We start from the raw sequence: 20,376 nt of genomic DNA on the forward strand, positions 1-20,376 counted from the left end.
GATAGAACAAGTGCCTAATGAACGTGTGGATCTAGCCAAGGAGATTTCTAGGCAGAATGTTGAAAGTACCAATGGGCTTCTTTCAACTGCTATGTCAAAAGACAAGAAGAAAGAGATGTACTAAGGAAAGATGTGTTTGGTTTTCAAGCAGAATTCTAGCCAGTGAAATATTTAAGTAAGAAATGGCCTCAGGATAAAAGATCAAATCTTAGGTGTGGCTATGAAAACTTAAAAAAAAAAAAAAAAAAGTCTGCAGAAAGATTTAATGTGGTGCTTTGAAGACCATCTTAAGTGCATTGTTCCGCTGCAGCCTGACGTGTGCAAAGTAGCGAGAGGTCTGTTTCAGAAAAAATAATGAATGTCCATCTTAAGCATGGAATTAAGCCCCAAAAAGATTTACATACAACCCATAAAGTTATTGAGAAAATTGTATTGGATATGAATTTTGGATCATGGAGAGAAACCCAGTAAGATTTATAGAAAATCATCATGGTTTTAAAGATACTGTACTTGTATTAATGAAAGAACTGCCAGCTTAAACATAGAAACAGTTCGGGCCGAGCCCGTGGCGCACTCGGGAGAGTGCGGCGCTGGGAGCGCAGCGACGCTCCCGCCGCGGGTTCGGATCCTATATGGGAATGGCCAGTGCACTCACTGACTGAGTGCCGTTCACGAAAAAGACAAAAAAAAAAAAAAAAAACATAGAAACAGTTCGAAATGAAAAGAGTTTTCCAGAACTTTGAGTTTCTACTGGCATGAAACAGATTGAGAGAGCTGCTCACCTACAAATATGGGCCATTCTTCAGGAAAAGGAAAGACATCTCAGAGGGTGGAGCTAAGAAGCCAGAGGGTGAAGCCAAAAATAGAGCAGAGCAATGGATTAAAACAAGGATAAGAGAACTATATAGCCCATAGGCCAAATCCAGCATGTTGTCTGTTTTTGCACAGCCTCCGAACTAAGAGCTCTGGCAGTTTCAGCTTTTGCTTCTTGAAAGCCAGCTGCCATTACCACCTTGGTGTAGAGAGAGATGAGGACCTGGAGGATGACAGATCAAGGGAGAGAAAGGCCCAGCCTGCTCTCTGTCATTCCAGCAACCCCAGCTGAGGCCCCAGAAAATGAGTGAAGCCACTTTTGATCCTCCAATTCCAATTGAATTACCCAACCCAACATCACGTGTAGCAGAGACAAACTGTCCCCACTGAGTCCCGCCCAAGTTGCAGAACCATGAGTGAACAAATGGATTTTTATGTTTTAACCACTAAGTTTTAGGGGGTAACTTGGGTGCATTATTTAATTCCTTGACTGGGCAGGACACTTTATTTGGGCTCCAATTTCTTCATATATAAAAATCAAGGATAGAGCAAGTTAATCTCTATGGCCCCTCCCTGCTCTAACATTCTATTGTTCAGTGAATAATTCTATCATTCTCTCACATTTAGAGAGCGCCTATCATTGCTAGCTAGGCACTATTAGAGGTGTTGAAATGCGGCTGATAAGGTGTGAACCAAACAAAGTCAAGCACTTAGAGGACAATATGCAAAACAGCAGACATAATCTGAGGTCTGATGTAGTAAACATTCTCCCCAAGCAGGAGGTAAGGGGAGGGGGTACTAGAAAGAGAGAAAGGAGAGAATCTCCGGACTAAGATTCAAAAGTTCTTTTATACTGGCAGAACTGGCCTCACCTTCCTCAGAAAAAGCAATCCATGACTTCTACTAGCTTCACTCTTAGGATAACATCCGTGTGAAGTTCTTTAGTATGAAGCAGAGCCTGGGGATCTCACAGATCTATGTAACTTTGGATTTGCTGGATGCCCAAGATAAGCAAAATATTCTTTTGGATATTTGATGGCTTTCATATATTCCACATGATTTGAATTAAATCTTATCTTCTGTAGAGGGCCCAGCACAACACAAGCAGGATTAAAGGACTATGGAACCTGCCCTGAGAAGTAGGGAAGTGAGGCTGAACGCTGCCCACCACTGCGGTCCGCCTGTGTTCCCCTCATGTTCCAAACGGTTCACACCATGTAGTCAGATGAACATCGTTTCTGCCTTTAAAGCTTTCAGCCTAAATTGAAAAGTTATATATGTAAATCAGAAATTGTATCAAAAGTGCTGCTTTATTTTCTATTTGTTCTCCTTAGGGCCTATCGTGTACAATTCCTAGTGAAAGAACTGGTAACAGTGAGCTCCTAGCTGGGGGTTTAGAGACCCCCGCCGTGGCCGGACTCTGCAGCTAACTCGCTATGTGACAGTGAGCATAGCACCGACTGTCAGCAGGCCTTGCTGTCATTCTCTGATTCTCAGAAGTAAAATGACACTCAATTGGAAAGTAAAAATGGATGTTAAGCTATGCGGGAGATTAAAGCCCAGAAGCATCAAGATTTAAGACAAAGCAGCATGGACTGAGTGCGCGAGGAGGGAGTTGGTCTTCGGGATTCTTAGCAAGGCATTCCTGCTAGTCTGAGATTTGAATAGAGTATTTGCACAGTCACACACACAAATATGTGTTTGCTCACATGTGACCATGTTGCCACATGTTGCGGTGGAAGGAAAGCAGGGAAGAAAAGAGAGAAACAGCGGAACCGAGCGAAGGAGCTGGCCAAGCGGCTGCAAAAAAGCACGGCAGTCATAAAAGAAGGAAGAGAGGACTTTGATGAAGTTCAGGGTTCAAAGCCGTGGGCCCCACCCTGCCCGGGACGGCCTGCCACGAGGCCGCAGCAAGCTGCCCGACGCGCAGGGTGCGCAGCCGGTCCCGGGGGGCGCGGAGAGAAGCTGGGCACAGCTGTCCCCGGGGAGGTCACCTCCTGGCCTTAGGTGGGCTGGGGTCCTGGCTCCGGGCTTCGACCTTCCACCCCCACCCCCACCCTGACTGGAGCTTCCCTGCGCGCTCAGAGGCCGGGCAGGGCCCGGTGTTGCAGGGCAGAACCGGGCGACTCGCCTTCCCTTGCGCTCCTCCTGGGGACTGGCGGCCAGAGGTTAAGCCAACATGTTTGCAGACGGTAATGGGGAGCTGGATGCCAACGGCCCCAGCTCAGGGGAATCCAGATTTATGTTTCTTGGAACAATTCTTTCCTCCACTGCACTGACGCCACACAAAAAAAGGCGACTTAACCAAGCCCAGATCTACTAAGTCCTCCTAATTTCTTAGCCCGAGCCCAGGCCGAGAACTCTAAGTGTCACTCCAATAGTGAAATGGGGAAGGGAGGAAGCCTCGGCGGGCTTCCGCGGAGGGCAGGGCCGCGGGCGCGGGGGCCGCGCCCGGGAGCTTCGCAGGGCGCGGCGGCCTCCGCGAGCCGGCGGGCCGGGGAGGGTGAGTCACCCCGGCTCGGGGTGGGAACGAGGGCGGGGCGGGGCGGGCCTCGCCTGCAGAGATGTGGCGGGTATAAAAGCCCCACCCAGGCCAGCCGGCTCCGCTCGGCATCTGGGGACACTCGCAGCTCTCGGCGCCCGGCCCAGGTAAGCGGGGCGCGCCCCGCCCGCCCGCTATGGCCCCGGGGCCGCCACGCTAGCGGGGCGCGGGGAGGCAGGGAAGGAGGACGGCCTGGCAGGGAGAGACCGTCCGGGGCGGGGGGCTGGAGGCACGGTCCGCAGGAGGGCTCCGGCGGGGACGGGGAGAGGCCGGGTGTTCAGGGCCGGGGAGAGGGGGGCCGCTCGCGCCCGGGTCTGGGGGTGCAGGGCCCCCCCGAAGTCCTTGCGGGAAGCGGGGCGAGCAGGGAGCCGAGCCGAGGGGGGACCCGCATTCCAGACGCGCGGGGCGCCGGCGGGGGCAGGGCGTGGCAGACCAGGGAGCGATCGGCGTGGACACGTCCTTCCACGTTGAAGAAAAGCTTTACCGCCCCCTAGAAAGTAGTCCCCATCTGTTGCAAGCGACTTTCCTTGGAACAAACGCGCATTTGTGCAGCTTGAACCGACCAGCGAGAGGGAAGCGAGGGAGGAGGATGAGGGGTGGGAGTTCTGAGCAGCCCGCGTCTCCCAGCCACCCCCCAATAAAACCAAACCAACCCCTTCAGTTCATTCTTCTTTGTCCAGACGATCTCCTATGACAGCACCTTCGGATTGCACTGGATCTGGAGAGTTTCCCACTTGTTTGCACACGTTTGCATCAGGAAGTGTCCGCCGTGGTTCAGTGGGGAGGGTTGTCCTGACTGTTACTCGAGATGAGTCAGAGTCGGAGGGCACAGAAGAGGGCGTGCCCCCCGCGCCGCTCCTTGCAGCTCTGTGCCGCGGGTCCCCTGCTGGCGTGGAGGGCTTGTTCCCGTCACCTGGCTGTTGAGAAGTAGGAGGACGGCATCTATGAAAGTGGGCTAAGGACGCCCGGCCTCGTCTCCACCCAAACAGGGTTATTATTGAAGATTTCAGAAAATACGTGCATCCAAAAATAAGTATGTACAGTGCACTGAAAACACTAAGGGCCGTACAAATGCAAAGCGTCATTTTTGTAGTAAGATTTGCCATTTTAAAGCTGTGGGTGTTCTGAGTCTGTGTCTAAAAGAGCAGTGGCCTCACGGGTGCACATTGGGCCTTTACCCAGAATGTGAGCCCTAGGAGCCCAAGGGCCTGGGCCTCAGACTGACTCTACTGATGGCTTCTGTCCACACCTGTGTTGTTAGTGTGCTTGTCTCGAACTTCCTGGTTTGAAATGCAAAATACACTTTCCTACTGATACAATGTTACAGAAGGGGCTTAGGTTCCCAGGCAAGCCCAGAAAGCCAAATTTAACGGGCATTGTATCTAAGTACTGCCTAATTTGGGGGCTGGGGGAAATGGGAGAGTGAGGGGCAATATGTGGGTAGGAAGAATAAATCACTGGAGCATTTTTCTGGAAACTTTTTTAGTTTTAAGGTTGGCCCAGGTTAAACTATTAGAAAATTACATCTTTGCCCCCTCTCCACTTTTTCTCTGCCTTCCTCCCACCTCCTTAGAGACCCTCTTCCTTGACATGTAACAACAGCCATCCAGGCATGTCCAGTTCTGCTGCTCCCTCCTCCCCCCATTTCACTGTACTTACACCCAGCCAGGGACTAGCAAATTGAATCAATATTCATTAAGCCAGAAATGGTTGGCGGTCCTAAAATCATCAGCAACCCAGAGGACTTGTGTTATTTAAAAAACAACAAAAACCTTGTTAACCTATACAGATCTGTAATTTATAAAATTCAAGGCTGTGGTATCAAGGAGCAATAATATTCAGGCAATGTGAAGGAAGATTTTAGGTGAGACCAAGGCCAAGAGTTGTGTTCCATGGCTAAGGGTTGTAAGACTCTGCTTAGCAGTTTTCTCCCTTATTCTAAGTCTATTATCTAGACGTTTAGAGGGTTTTCCCAAAAGTATCCACCACAAGGGCAGTGGAAGGGTGTGACCATCTTTATGCATTGTTTAAGTTACAGGTTTAAGTTCTGGATTTTGTAATTTCCTGCAGTGCCGAGTGGCCTGCCTGTGGTGAGTGCCCAGGAAGTATTGCTGACTCACTGGCTTTGATTAGGAGCTGTCTTGGTTGAAGTCTCAATATTTAACATCCGGTGTCTTTGAGCTATTAAAGTACCATATTGATTGACATTAGGTTTGTAGTCATGGCCATTAGTTTCCTGTCTAATTTCTGATTTAAGTAGTTTTCCTGGCAGGGTAGATATTCTTCTGTAATTGCTATTGATTTTGAGGGCTGTAGCCTCTTCCTGAGCCACTGGCTGTAGCATCTGGCACTAACACATTGTCACAAGCCTTTGTTGTTGCTCTTTGCTTGTGCAGGGCTTGAGGCCTACTGAGCCATTTTTCATTAAGGGAGGGTGGGCATGTCACAAAAGGAGTCCCAAACATTCATTCATTCCACAAAATATTTATTAAGCACCTACTGTGTTCTACTCACAGTTATATGCACTGGGGATACAGCCATGAACAAAACAGACAAAAAAAAAAATTCCAGCTCTTTAGAGCTTCAGTGTAGCAGGAGAGAAAGAAAAGACACAAATCAGTGAATTGCATAGCAGTATCCGATTTTATTTCATTTATTTATTTATTTATTTTTGACTGGTAAGGGGATTGCAACCCTCGGCATGTTGTGGTCTGTACCACGCTCAGCCAGTGAGTGCACTGGCCATCCCTAGATAGGATCCGAACCTGTGGCCTTGGCGCTACTAGTGCTGCACTCTCCTGAGTGAGCCACGGGGCTGGCCCAGATTTTAGATTTTACATTTTCCCAAATTACTGTTAGTTTCCAAATTCAGCTAGGGCTCATTTCCCCTTTAATCCAGCTGCTCCACAGACTGGAGCATCACACTTAGGTCGCCTCAGGGAAGAGTTGTTTAAAGTTGTGATGACTTAACCTGCCTTCCAGATTTGATTGTGAGAATTAAACAGAAGTGGAATGTTCTTTTTGTTGCACATGGGAATACTCTTCCCTCATTTTCTCTGGTGTCACACCCTATTCTAGTTGTAGGCCACACCGGAGGAAATTCCAGTCCTGTAAAAAAATTCTTTCCGCCCATTCACAGTCTTATATTTTTCCTTCTCCTGTTGCCAGAGGCTGTTCTCGTCTACTTTGTTGAGGGGACAGGTCAGCAGTAGGAGTCAGGAGATGCCTAGACTTGTGCTTCTGGGTGGTTCCACTGACATCACCTCTGAATCTCCCTTCTCGGGTATACCCTGAAGCTTCAGCAGTCTGAGCTCAACCATGTTAGAGCACAAGTCAGTAGCAGGCAAGTGGTCTGAGTTCTTGAGTTCTAATCCTGGGCTCAGGGTGGAAAGCTCTGATTCCAGGGAGTGGCTTTGACTTGGAACCGTTGGTTCATGCTCTTTGTCTCCTTGCCACACCCAGTCCACCCATTCATAGCTCAGGGAACATCAGAGTCCCAAGGCCACTTGGGCGTCCTGCCTCCTTGCGGCCTCCATACCAAAAGGAGATGTAGGTTACATTCCCACGTTGTCCAGTGGACAGAGCTGGGACCCAAGCAGCCCTGACAGTACAGAGGTGGGGGCTGGACTGGTGTAGGGACGGGCTACACATCATAGAGAGAAAGGCTGCCCCCGAAGTGATCTGCCAGGCTTTGCAAAGATTTGCCAGGGCTGGGAATTTAAGCCTCCAGCTCCAAAAGTATGGAACTGGAACAGCATTCAAAATGTTTAGTTCGAGGGAGAGGAAGAAAATTGGGGAAGGAGAGTGTGTTGGCAAAGAAGAAAGAGACCTACTAAAGTGGAAAGACCCAGTGTGTGTAAGCCATCCCAAGACGCGATTGCATGCCTCCCGTATGCTCAGACTATGAGGAAACAGGAATGAATAAGTTAGAAACCCTGTGGGTGGATAGTATGGAAGCTGGCCTTTACACACTCAACTCGATGTTTCACACACACACAGCGGCAAGAGCACAGAGCAATGAGGGGAGAGTGAGCAAAGTAACATTTATTATTATTTTCTGCATCCTGAAGTCTCATTTGGATGTCAGCTGATCAAGACAGAGTGTTCCTGGTGGAGGGAACTTGGAGAGGTAGCAGGACAGGGCTGAGAGTATTTGGAAAAGACGTAGCCCAGTCTGACTGCAGTGCAGGGTGTGCGTGTGTGTGTGTGTTTAAGGTATTTAAAGAAAGGTAGGTAAGTCCAGAGTGTTGAAGATCTGGAATGCTGAGTTTAGACTTTTCTGTAGGCAGCCAGGCCCTACTGAAAGTACAAGATGTGGGCCATAAAACACTGAAATTGAGTTGTAGACATGAAGGCCTGGATTTCCCAACCCTGAAAGTGCTTCATGCCAAGTGACATCATTTTTCCTGCCAGTCTCTTTCCACCCACTCCAACCCCATATCAGGAGACTAGCAGAGAAGAGGCTCTGAGAGCAAGAATCGGCAAGTGTCTGTAGGTAGCAAACAAATACTGATTCAGGTCAGGCCGTGAAAGGGACAAGTTAGAGCGAGGGCTGTTGTGTCCATCCTGCTCAGTCTGATCAGGGCCACTGGGCAGAATTCCAGGAATTCTGGGGAACAACTTGACCTCGGGACTCAGGCACTAATCAAGACCACAAAAACCAAGGAGAAAATATGTTCTTTCAAGAAGGTTCTGTTAAATAAAGATGCTTTAGGGTGGCAACAGTGGGAACTACCCAACCCCTCCAAAACATGCATTTCTTTTAAATTTAAAATTCCAGGGTGGAAAGGCTTTGGTGGGGAACTCCAACCCTCTGCACTCCCACCCCCACCCATTTTTGCTTTAAAATCTTCATTTGAATCATCCGGTCCCTAATTGATTCACCATGGTTGCTAGGGATCTGTTTTGTGGTAACCCATCAACACACCACGTTTCAATTATGAGTGGGTGTGTCTATGAAACTGCTGGATTCGCCTCAGATTCTGCTCTGCAGAACAGCCCTGTTGCTACATGCTTTTGTTTGTTTGTTCAGTTCATATTTGGGCTTTCTGGTGCTGCAGCTTCTTATTTCAGTTCAGTAGAACCTGCTCTTACCATGTGAAATGTTGACTCTTAGGTTTACTTTGTTTCAACTTTTTTGTAAACTTTTACTTTTCTTTTGGGGGGAGAGGTTAAAGCTGCCTCACCTCTCCTTTTTTTGTTGTTGTAACTTTGTTTTTGGAGTGAAACAATAAGATACTGTACAATAAAATCTCTAGGGTGTTTAAAGAAGGACAAAGCCTTAATTTATCCCTAAGATAGTCCTTATGTTAAATGTAAATGACTTGTTTCCGACAACTGCACAGATTCATTAATGTCTAGCTTTGCACTAAGATCTTTTCTAGTCAGGCAATTAACAGTCTTAATTATTAAACTTTTCAAGGCCAGAGGGAACCGATCCCTTCACTAGGGTGGAACCAGGTGAGTCTGTTTTCCCACTCTGGTGGTAAACTATTTCAAACCGGTTTGAGGCGGGTGTGGCTGTTTCGGTAAGACTCCCTGTACCTCTCTAGTTTATTTTCTTAAACAGAAAAACTTTCCCTGATAAGGGGCCATCTTAGTGATATTGTCTAGTGGCCCAGCCCTCCCTGGGAAAGGAAGGTGCTGGTGTGTGGAGGTACAACAGAATGAATATTGAATAAGCTGATTTTTTTTTTCGTTTGCAAGTTGAAACCAGTTGGCCAAGTGGGTGAGGCTGAAGTGCTGGAAAGAGAAATGCTGACTGCCACTTTCATCTTCTGTAGAGAAGTCGGCCAGAAAAGGAACTTTTAACGTACTTATGAATATTACACAGTGATGAGGGGTTAGTAGAGGGAGAATTGTCTAATAGGGCACAGAGACTTAATTTTTATTCTTATTCAAAACAACAGGTGCACTAAAGGCAGAGTGATTATTTTCAAGAAGAAAATTCAGGCTCCAGAACTAATGTTTTGAGGAACAGGTAGATATAAGTGTTGGGTCCCAATCACTTTGGCTTTCGGGCCCTCCAGTATTCCCATAGCCAAGCTTAACTTTGCACGATTCAGAAACTTATATTTTAGATTCCCTGCAGGGCACCACACTGGACATTGCTTGTTTTCAAATATGTACTCTTGTTCTTGTACCATCCTGAGATACTCATCTGCTCCCACATCTCCAGATCTTCCCTCAGAATTGGCTGGAACCTTTCTGGTGATTTGACCTTCTCAGCCTAAGCAGTCAGTACCTCGCTGTTAAGCCCTTAGCTGATCTCACTCGTATCACTTTGATCTCTCACTCTGTGTCTTAATTTCTTGGAATGAAGAACCACTGTGGTGAGGCTGAATGGACAATGGCCCAGAGGTCAGGGATCTAAGCTCTGGCCCTGCCTCTGCTACTCTTTGGCTAGGGGCCCTGGGCTAGGCTCACAGGTGTCTCACAGAGCGGTGGGAATCTGCACTTCACGGTTTTGTATGTGTGGTTTACAGCCCTTAATGTAGTGCAGGCACAGTGTGTGCTTGCTGTGGGTTTGTTGATTGATTACTTGAATATTACCAGTGTTTGTAACCTACAGTGGCACTGCCAAGACTTTCTGTTTCTGCTTTCAAGGGTAACAGCACACTGACACATTCTTATTAGTCAAATGTACTGTATTAAATTAATGTCTTAGCCAACGTTTTGAGTGGCAAAGCCGACTGTTTCTTCTAGCGACTAATCGATCACAGGCAAAATGACTGCTTTGCCAGGGGATTTGATGGAGTGAGAGAGTGAGGGCCGCATTTTATTTCTAAGGTGGAAATATGTATGCCATTAAAGTCACACGAAGTAGGAAATATTTATATGGATACAAAAGGCTCTTGCATGGAGTCCTGGCAAGCTTCATGGATATTGCTTTGTGGTAATTGTGACTTTGTGGTTATTGGGACATTTTTGCTTTTTCTGCAGAATGATTATAAATAATATAAAGCATTACCTATGCAGAATAACAGCTCTTTGCTTTCAAAAGTTATTCAGCACCTAGAGTGAACAAAGATACCCTTAAATCCATGGGAGAATGGGGGACTCTGTAGGGGAGATGAGGTCAAATGTACTCCCTACTGCTTGGAATGGTACTTACGAATTTGTCATTTGAATACTTGGCGTCTGGAGGGCACTCAGCACGCTCTGCTGAATGGAGGAACGGAGTGGTATTGAAAAGTGCTTCTGGCACCGTGAGGTGGGAGAGAGCTCTGCGGAATGGGGGCCGCAGTGACTCTAGTGGAGCAGATGCCAAACTAGCGGTGACTTGAGGAATGGACAGGGTCTCTGTAAATAGAAGCAGATAGAAGGCGATGTGGGAGGAAACGTGAGCCAACGTGCTATAGATGAAGGGGCACCGTGAGTTGGGGGAGAGGCAAGTAACAGTTTGGCTTCAGTCTCCTTTTTCTGGGGAGTAGTTAGAGAATGAGCAGCTGGGCTCTGATGCTAATCTTTGAAGGCTGGGCTCTGCTGGAGGACAAGGAAAACATGAAGGATTGATTTTGAACTATTCTGACAAGATGAAATAGATTTAGTTGGTAGCGGCATGTAGGACTGATTTGAGAAAAGAGCAGCACAATTATAAATGGTGAAATGGAAAGGAAGATTTGTGGGGCTTTAAAAAATCCCCATTGTGTGTCTCCGCAAGGTGTTGTGTCTGTGGAAGAAGAATGAATGTGAACGGAGAGTGTGAAGTGCATCTCATTCTTTGATCTGTGCAGGGCTCGGGGGTCTCATGTGGGCCACCATTAGGCAGCTGTTTGCAAAGCCAGTGCTCAGAGCCCGAAAGACAACTTGAAAGAACAATCCCCCAAAACTTACTGTGCCTTTGTAGTTAAGATTTCTTAAACATCAGAACCAATGTGAGGTTCCTGACTTAATAAATAAGTGGAATTTAATCCATACTTTGTAAGTGGAAACAATTGTGTTTGCAATCCTGACTTGATGGTGTCTGTTTTTTTGGGGGGGGGAGGGGCACTTTTATTTCTTAGCTATTTACAGTAGTGACTAGAATTCTGCAAGGCCAATGACAACGCTTTATCCCTGACCGCAGACCTAGTCCACTTCTGACTGAGTTCTAGGGGTGATAGGCCAGGGATAAGCGGGGGTTGATGTCTTAGGAAATTAACCTCTGCTTTGGTAATTCCCAGACTGGAGGGTAATGATATCCTCTGGAGTTTTTCTTGGCCCAAGCTGAAGTTGGAGATTTCTTACTCTATCAAGGAAGACTCAAACTTGTCCATCTTTTTTTTTTTTTTTTTTTTTTTTTGTCGTTTTTTCGTGACCGGCACTCAGCCAGTGAGTGCACCGGTCATTCCTATATAGGATCCGAACCCGCGGCAGGAGCGTCGCCGCGCTCCCAGTGCAGCACTCTACTGAGTGCGCCACGGGCTCAGCCCCAAACTTGTCCATCTTGACAAGAAATCTCAACCTTAGGCTTTAACTGACCAAGGTTTTTGGATTAAGATCAGACCGTGGCTGTGTGGGATCCTCCAGACCAGCACTGCCCAATAGAAATAGCATGTGAGCTGCATATGCATCTGTACATTTTCTAGTAGCCACATTAAAAAAGTGCAAGAAACAGGTGAAATTGAATTTAATTAATTAAATTTTAATTTTAGTATTTATTAAATAATTTAATAAATTTTAAGTTTAAAGCGCTGAATTTTTAACCCAATCTGCTCAATGTATCATAATCAATATAAAGATTATTAACGAGAGATTTTACTTTTTTTTTTTTCATTCACAGTCTTCAAAATCCAGTATGTCCTTTACACTTACAGCACATTTCAGTTTGGAATATTGAGCAAAGTTGAGCAGAGAGTACAGGAGTTCCTGTGTATGCACAGCCTGCCCACACACACCTAGCCTCTCCACTATTACATCCTGCCAGAGTGGTACTTTGTTAGAATTGATGAACCTACATTGACATGTCATTATCACCCAAATTCCATAGTCGACATTAGCATTTACTCTTGGTGTTGTATAGTCTACGGGTTTTGACAAATGTTTAAAGATGTGTATCTACCATTATAGTATCATACAGAATAATTTCACTGCCTTAAAAATCCTGTGCGCACCTATCTATCTCTTCCTCCCTCCAACCCCTGGCAACCACGGATCTTTTTACTGTATCCTTAGTTTAGCCTTTTCTAGAATGTCATATGGTTGGAATCATACAGTATGCAGCCTTTTCAGATTGGCTTCTTTTGTTTAGTAATGTGCATTTAATTTCCTTCATGTTTTTTCATGGCTTGATAGCTCATTGCTTTTCAGTGCTGAATAATATTTCATTGTCTCATATATGTGGTAATATGTACTACAGTTTGTTTATAGAGTAAGACTTTGCAAACCAGAGTTATACCCCATTGGCAGGACATATTGCGGAGGGGAGTCGGTCTGAGAGGTGTGGGGGTGGGGGCAATTGGAATAGCTTTCGCTGACTTTCTTTTTGCCATGCTTAAAAAGCATCAGGGAGAGGAATGGTCTCGGAGAGAGCTGAGGATGAAAATCTTGCAGAAATATATCCTTAACCACAAAGAAAAGGTGAATCCTCTCCTCTTACCTTCCCTCACCTCCCACCCCACATAGAACCTAGAATCTGCATAGTCTAAAATGTTCCTATAAGTTAGCAAATGTGTGTGTCAAATACTCTCTCCAAACCAGTTTTATGAAAATATTTAGATGAAGCAAACTAAAGGGAACAGAAAGCTGAATTTACATGGGCACAATTTCCTCGATCAAAGAATATTTAGCAAAAAGAGACCAAAGCAAGAGTTGCTGCAATTTAAATGCCGTTCCTAGGCCGGCCCGTGGCTCACTCGGTAGAGTGCGGTGCTGATAACACCAAGGCCACGGGTTCGGATCCTATATAGGGATGGCCGGTTTGCTCACTAGCTGAGCGTGGTGCTGACAACACCAAGCCAAGGGTTGAGATCCCCTTACCGGTCATCTTTAAAAAAAAAAAAAAAAAAAATTAAATGTCGTTCCTGACCACTTCAGGATGCAGTGCTGCTCTCTTTTCTGTATTTTGGGGTGATTTTGTGGAATGATCTGTCTTGGCTCTGGTGAAATAAATTTGCTGCTGATCGATCCCTCCTTATTGGCAGGGCTTGGGTGTATTCATTCCGAGAACTGTGTGATTGCAAAGCTGGAAAGCCAGTTCATCAGGCTGTTGTCTTGCTGGCGCATTAAGTGCATTAGCTGGAAGAAGATGACTTCACTTCAGCCATTTTGAATCTTAAATACAAGGGATTCAGTCCTTTATGGAATGAATTAATGTAAGAAAATCTGTCTCATAAACAGTTTAATATCTTCTAAGCATCACTGGACTAAGAAAATGATTATGGATCATAACAAAGAGTTCCAATTAGTGATAGGCCTGCGTGAAAATGCTACTGATTTCAGTTCACACCCGTAGTTTTCAGGCCCTTCTCAATATGTTAATTTACTTATGAGAAATACAGAAGGAGTGGCTGGCTTGACAAGCTCCTCACCTATTATGAGAAGAGAAAGACTCAGTCGTATCCTGTATGAACAGGTTGAATTAGCCTTGGGGAGCATTTTGGTTCTGCATTCACAAATCAGTCTCCCCAGGTTCTGTTTAATCAGAGCAAGAGAAAGACAGTCCAGTTTAGGAGCCCATTGCAAACCATCTCTAAGCTTTAATTTTCCCAGTCATAAGATGGGAATTGCATCTGTTTGCAAAAATTACTCCAGTATCCTCAGATGAAATGGTCCAAATAGTGGAAATGAGTGTAATGAATCACTGTGCTTCAGGGGACAGGAAAGTCTCTTCCTAAAGACTTTTGTTGTACTTTTCTTCCAGCTTCTTTCAAAATGTCTACTGTTCACGAAATTCTGTGCAAGCTCAGCTTGGAGGGTGATGTAAGTATATCATCTTCACTTTATGTAATTTTTGCAGATTGGACATCTCTGAATAACCATGCCACTCTATTTCCTTATAGATCTAGGGAAAATGGAGACAAAATTCAGACAGTCATTATTTTTCGGTTTTCCCCTTTTCCTTATCACTTTATCTGTTCCTAGTAGTTCAATTTGAAGGAAATGTCATGGTACTAGAAACTTTTTTGCCATCACATTAAAATAGGACAGAGTTTGTGACACTGGGATGGCTGGAATTTTATCTTGCCATACATAGCATGTTAATGTATTAATTGTTATGATGATACATGCCTTTTAATGTTATGCCTTAGGATTTTATTAATGGTTGGCATAAGCTACAGCTATACCAAAAATGATTCTGCATCTTTTGGACTTCTTACAGTGTCCAGGAAGTTATTACAGACAAGGACCTATACTATTTTTTTTAATTTAGCACCTGGTAAAAGCTTTCCTCCAAAAGAGATAGGATGTTTCTTTTTTCTTTAAAAAACAAAATGATGAAATTATTATAAGTTATCATGTTTCCTTTTTTGCTTTCTCTATCAGGGAGCTCAGAATTAACTTAGTCTTTCACAGGAAATATGTGAACCTGGAAATTCTGATGCATTTACTTCTTTTTTTTTTTTTATAGTTAAAATGTTTTAAGCTATATCTGAAATTATAAGTCATTGCAAATACTTTCAGAATCAAGTGGAATATACCTTATGAATATGGAAAATATCTAATCATACCATACATCTTCCAGGTCATCTTGGCAGAAATAGTTTTTACAAAAACTTGGCACTGACACTGGTTCGTAGCCATGTCCTGCATATATTTCAAAACATGCTCTGACTGAAATTAAAATGCAAAGAAGCACTCAAAAGAGGGTTGACAGCAACTTGGGTCACATGGTATAAAACCCTCTGTATTGTTTATGTGCTTGCCATCAAAATGTTCAAATGAATGGAGTTCTGTGCAAGCACAGGTTGTATGGAGTACAAAGCCTAGAGAGTTAAAAAAAAAAAAAAAAAAAAACCTTCCCTCTTCTTGGAGCTTATGAATGCTGTTCCTACAATACAAACTGCATGTTGAGGTCCAGACAAGTCCAGGTGCTAAATAATTTGTTTCTCTAATGGATTTAATCATTAGGTTGTTTTAGTATCAGGTTTCCTGAGAGGGCTTTTCTTGTATCCTTTGTAGTTACTTTGCTACATTTCTTTGTGTGGACAGAAGGCACTAAAATAGAAAATGTCACATATTCTCCAGTATTTTTAAGGGAAGAAGAGATCACTTTTGCTTCAGTAATTTGATTTTCAGAGATGTGGATCTTATAGGCAACAGGTTCACATTCCATTTAATTTTGTTTCCAGAGATACTATAAAATTATGTAAAAGTTTTCCCCACTCACTGTTTTTGGAATAAAATATTTCTCCTGGTAAATGAAACCATATGTGATATGGTTCAACGGCCAGATTGTCTGCCTTTGTAAATAACTGATGGCACTGTTCATAAATGGGAAAATATTTTTCCTGAGATTTCCATCCATATTTTGTAGCTACCAAAGCAGTACAATAAGTATTCCCAAATAGCACTTTTGGCTTTTAATTTTCCTGAACATGTGCTTCATTTTCATTGAACTAATCTTACTGGAAAGTTTATATAGTGAATTAGATGGAGCAAACTTTGATAATCCATTTGTTTCAGAGTTACAAATATTAACTGGATTTACTGTTTGGCAAAGACAGTTCTCACAAGTACATTTTGAAACATATGTTTAATCCTGAGATTTCTGGCATGTCTTGGGAGACATTTGAGAGGATGGCATCTTAGTTGCTTACCTTTACAACCTCAGTGCCAATAAAACCCAATGGTGTGGGTGCTGCGAGGTTCGTAATGTGATGCCTGTGGGTGGAGAAGTAAGTCAGAGCCCTTCAGTCTGACTCTTTGTAGAAATTGCACCAAGATCAAGTCATCACATTATGTGGGCATTATGTACTTGGTGCGGGGGAAGGCCGTGGGGATACTGCAGGATGGGCAGCCTTGACGTTGAGGGTGGGGCAGTAGTGGATTCTTCACCAACCATCAGCCAAACCAAACCATGTTGTCCGTCCTCTTTGGCTGGACTGGGTAGCAGATAGGGGGAAAACTGTAAGAGCATTTCAAAGAAGGAGGGAAGTTAATTCCTTTGAAAGGAGAACTGACGTAAAAGCACACCATTGTCCTTAGCCCAATCTGGGGTGGGGTGAGGTTGGGAGGGGAAAGGTTCCTATCCGTCAGATCAGGAAGGGTAATGGGCTTTGAAAAGCATTGCAAAAAGAAGAGGGTATGCTTTTAAGGCAATAAGAAAAAAATACTAGGAAGAGTGGAGGCAGAGGGGACAGTGTTAAAGAAGGCTGAGAGAAGAATACAGAGAAGAGAGGAGAGAGAAGAGGAGCAGCAACTTGACCAACCCGAAGAGGATGTGGGCTGTCTGGCCAGACCACGTTGGTGCCACAGGGGTGACCAAGTGTAGGGAGGCGGAGGAAGGTACTTCCCTTGAGTATCTGATAGAGACCAGTGGGCAAGCATTTTACATTTGCTTTTCAAAGAATTGTGAGCTCAGCAATAGAGAACCAGTGGAAATTCATGTGCCTGTGGCAAAAACTTGGCTAAACACACTTGTCATTCAGGCATTTCCACATTTTTAGCTTATTTCAAACTTTCAAAACCTTTCTGAATAAATGCTGGTTTCAGGTCCCCAGCGTTGCATTGTCTGCTTTTGAGCTCTCACCAAAAGTCACATGAAAAGTGGAACTATAGACAGCATATTCTACATTAGCTGAGGGTTTCAAGAAGAATTCTCATTAGAGAAAACATGAAGTTTCTAATCCAGTGTGTGAGGGCGTGTTAATACTGACCTGGTTACCTGGTATGAGAGTGATTTGAATTTTGAATTGTTAGAAGAAACAATAGGAAAAATTTTATTTTAGGAATTGTTATTTCAACAGGAGGATTTTAAACATGGGTTTGAGTATGTTTGTCTTTTAACCTCAGCACTCCACACCCCCAAGTGCCTATGGGTCCGTCAAAGCCTACACCAACTTTGACGCCGAACGGGATGCTTTGAACATTGAAACGGCCATCAAGACCAAAGGTAGGCAGTACGTTTGTCCTCATCTTGCCAGGGTCTGACTGAGGCATGTTTAGTTGTCTCTTTATTGTCCCTCAAATCTCCATACACTGTTCATTTGAAATTGTCATTGAACTTTAATGGAGTGGATCCAGACTTAGCCCACCCTACACCTCTGTCCTGCCTGCCTGCCTGCCTCCCTCCCTTCCTCCTCCTCCCCCCTTCTCTCTCCCTCTCTCCTGTCTTTGGAGAGAAGAAGATCTAAAACATGAGATGGTATTTTCACCAAATAGTTCAATAAAAGGGAAACAGGCTAAGAGCCAGACTTGACTCCATGGGCGTGTGCTTTGGGCTTGGCTCTGCACTTTGAGGCCTCAGTCCATCTTAGACTTTTAAAAGGGAAGAAGTTGGTCATGGTGATCCCTCAGGGCCTTTCCCGTTCATTGCATTTGTTGAAAAAAATGCTGGGAAAATTTATTGCTTTGCTCTTAGAGTGATCTAGTGAGATAAAAATTCAGACTTTTTTTTAACCCTGTAAATTATACTCTTTCTGAGGCCTGGAGCTCAAATTAGAAGATTTGTCACAGTGAGTGTGTTTCCTCGATTTCCAGGATGAGTAAGAGAGGACTAGGAGACATAAAAGCTTCCCATTCGAAATGAAACACAATAAAGCATTTAATTGGTTCGAATTGAGCTAGAACTTGTCAGGTCATTGTGTTGCTTTCTGGATCTACAAAAGTAGATGTTCAGACATTTTTTGGCTTATGTTCAGGAAACAATCTTTGGGGTCATCCCTGACAGCATTGCCATTATTGTGGTGACTCCTGTGATTCTCCACTTTTCCCCTATTTGAACTTCCTTTAGCCAGGAGGCTGGATTGACAGGCAGATGTGACCCAGCAATTAGAGCAGCCACTGGTTCATGCCTCTGCTGAAGAGCCATGTCACATTTTTCTCTTCCAAATAGAGTGTTTTAAGTTACTGACATCTTATATAATTTACATATAGTTCATTTAAAGTCTGAGAAACCTCAACCAGGGTGACCTGGGAACCTAAAACTAGGGTGACATGCGTCCCAAGTTATGCCTGCATGTTTACTAATAGTGCTTTTTTCACTCTCAGAACTGTCTTATTTTGGAGGATAAATTACATGGCCACCTTTCCTATAATGCTTGGAGAAATTGGTGACTTTGTTTCCAGAGACAAGTGGGAGAGTAGAAAGATCCATTTATGCTCCGTAGTCCTAACAAGATGTAAGGATTTGCATCATCTGCCTCAAAGCAGCCTTATGTTCCATGGGACACTGGGGGCCACCCCCTAGGATGGCTGGCTGGCCAGCTGAAGGGAGAATAATGAAGCATCCAAATTAGACCTTTGAAAAGTTGTCTTTTTTTTTTGATGCTTTCAAGTGACCATTCTTGTCAAAAGTCACTAATCAGAAAATGAAGCTAAACTCTGCAAGCTCATCTTGCTACAGTCAGTTCTAGTCAGAGGAGCCTAGTGGGAGAGAGTATGTGAGATCCTGGGTTCAAATGCTGGTTGTGCCACTTACTTACTGGCATTCTGGCTCTGGGAAGACACTGAACTTTGCTAAGACTCAGCTTCCTTATCTGTAACGTGGGGTTGATCAAAATTCCCACCTCACAGTGTTGTTGTAAAGTATGAAGCGCTTGGCAGGCGTGGTGCCCGGCAGACAGACAGTGCTGAAAATTTGTTACCTTAAAACACACACGCACACACGCTCACATGCACACATGCGCACACACACACATTCGCACGCACACACGCTCACACGCACACACACACGCACGCACACACATGCGCGCACGCACACACGCACACACACGCTCACACGGTCCGCTTTCCTAAAACTCATCCTGTTTCGGTATCAGGGTTTGCCTAGATTCTTGTGGTTTCCCAACATGCCATTGCAGAAATACACTCGAAGTTTAATAGTTAACTCATCTAACAAAAATGGTGCCTTTCACAAGCTTGAAACAAAGACTGCTTTTATCCCTGCATGAGAAAGCTTTTAGCACAATGGAATGTAAAGATTGCGCAAATGAACTCTGGTCACAGCTGAAACTCTCATGTAATAAAATACCTTCAGGCCCTTTCTGAGTTAGTAGAAAAATATTCTAGTTTCCAAGTAGACACGTCTGGAGAACTCAGATTTGGATTTCTACATTCCAGTTTGGTCAAAAGCAGCTAAGATCCTTATTATCATTGTCGTGACAATTTATTGAGTGCTCATTATGGGCAGATATTGTACCAGCCACTTCAGGAACATTCATTTTAGGTGAACTTCAGATTAATCTCTGATGTAGTGTTCTATCACCCCCAATTTATGGGCGACACAGTTCTGGATTAACATGCTCTCGGTCTCTTGGCTTTGGTTCAAACTGGGATTTAAACACAGCTCAGTCCAGCCCCATGGCTGTGTTCTTTAGTATCAATGATGTCATAGCTCCCACCTGTTAGGATTAGATTTTTTTTCTTTGCCTTGAATTATTTTCAGGCATGGGAAACATTGTCTAGCTGTGATCCTGTTGATATCTGATATGTTCCACATCCATGGTCCAGTGTTAGGTCCTCTGTCTCCTTTTTCCCCCAGACTTCATGTTCACTGGGTTGCACTTAGGACCACTCTTAATTTACTTGTTTATTTTTGGTGCCTAGTGATTTTAGAGTAACTAAGTTATCTTAAGTTCATTGGTCCTTTAGAATAATTTCTAGATTGTCAGTATTTTTAAAACCTTAAATTCTTCTAGGAAACTATTGGGAATAAAGAATATGATATCCATAAGAGCTCAATGTACCAAAGATGTTAATAGCAGCACTGGTTATGATAGTGAAAAACTTAGATTTATCTTTTTTTTTTTTTTTTTTTTTGTCTTTTTGTGACCGGCTGCACCGCGCTCAGCCTGCGAGCGAACCGGCCATCCCTATATAGGATCCGAACCCATGGCGGGAGCACTGCTGCGCTCCCAGCACCGCACTCTCCCGAGTGC

At 44.4% G+C, this 20,376-nt stretch overlaps 1 protein-coding gene across 2 annotated transcripts in view; it reads left to right on the plus strand.

Annotated features, from left to right (window-relative positions):
• The first annotated feature begins 3,401 nt into the window (after window positions 1–3,401).
• ANXA2 (annexin A2) overlaps window positions 3,402–20,376 on the plus strand; it is a 40,023-nt gene continuing 23,048 nt past the window's right edge. Inside the window, exons 1-3 of one of the 2 annotated variants that reach the window (XM_063089502.1) lie at window positions 3,402–3,462; window positions 14,199–14,257; window positions 17,291–17,390. In XM_063089502.1, coding sequence (XP_062945572.1) covers window positions 14,210–14,257; window positions 17,291–17,390 — 148 coding nt within the window. In that variant the 5' untranslated portion in view covers window positions 3,402–3,462; window positions 14,199–14,209. Of the gene's footprint in view, window positions 3,463–13,574; window positions 13,651–14,198; window positions 14,258–17,290; window positions 17,391–20,376 lie in introns of those variants that run through there. The other variant, XM_063089503.1, reaches the window with a different exon arrangement.

This window comes from Cynocephalus volans, chromosome 3 (genome assembly GCF_027409185.1).
Source record: "Cynocephalus volans isolate mCynVol1 chromosome 3, mCynVol1.pri, whole genome shotgun sequence".
Taxonomy (NCBI): Eukaryota; Metazoa; Chordata; class Mammalia; order Dermoptera; family Cynocephalidae; genus Cynocephalus; species Cynocephalus volans.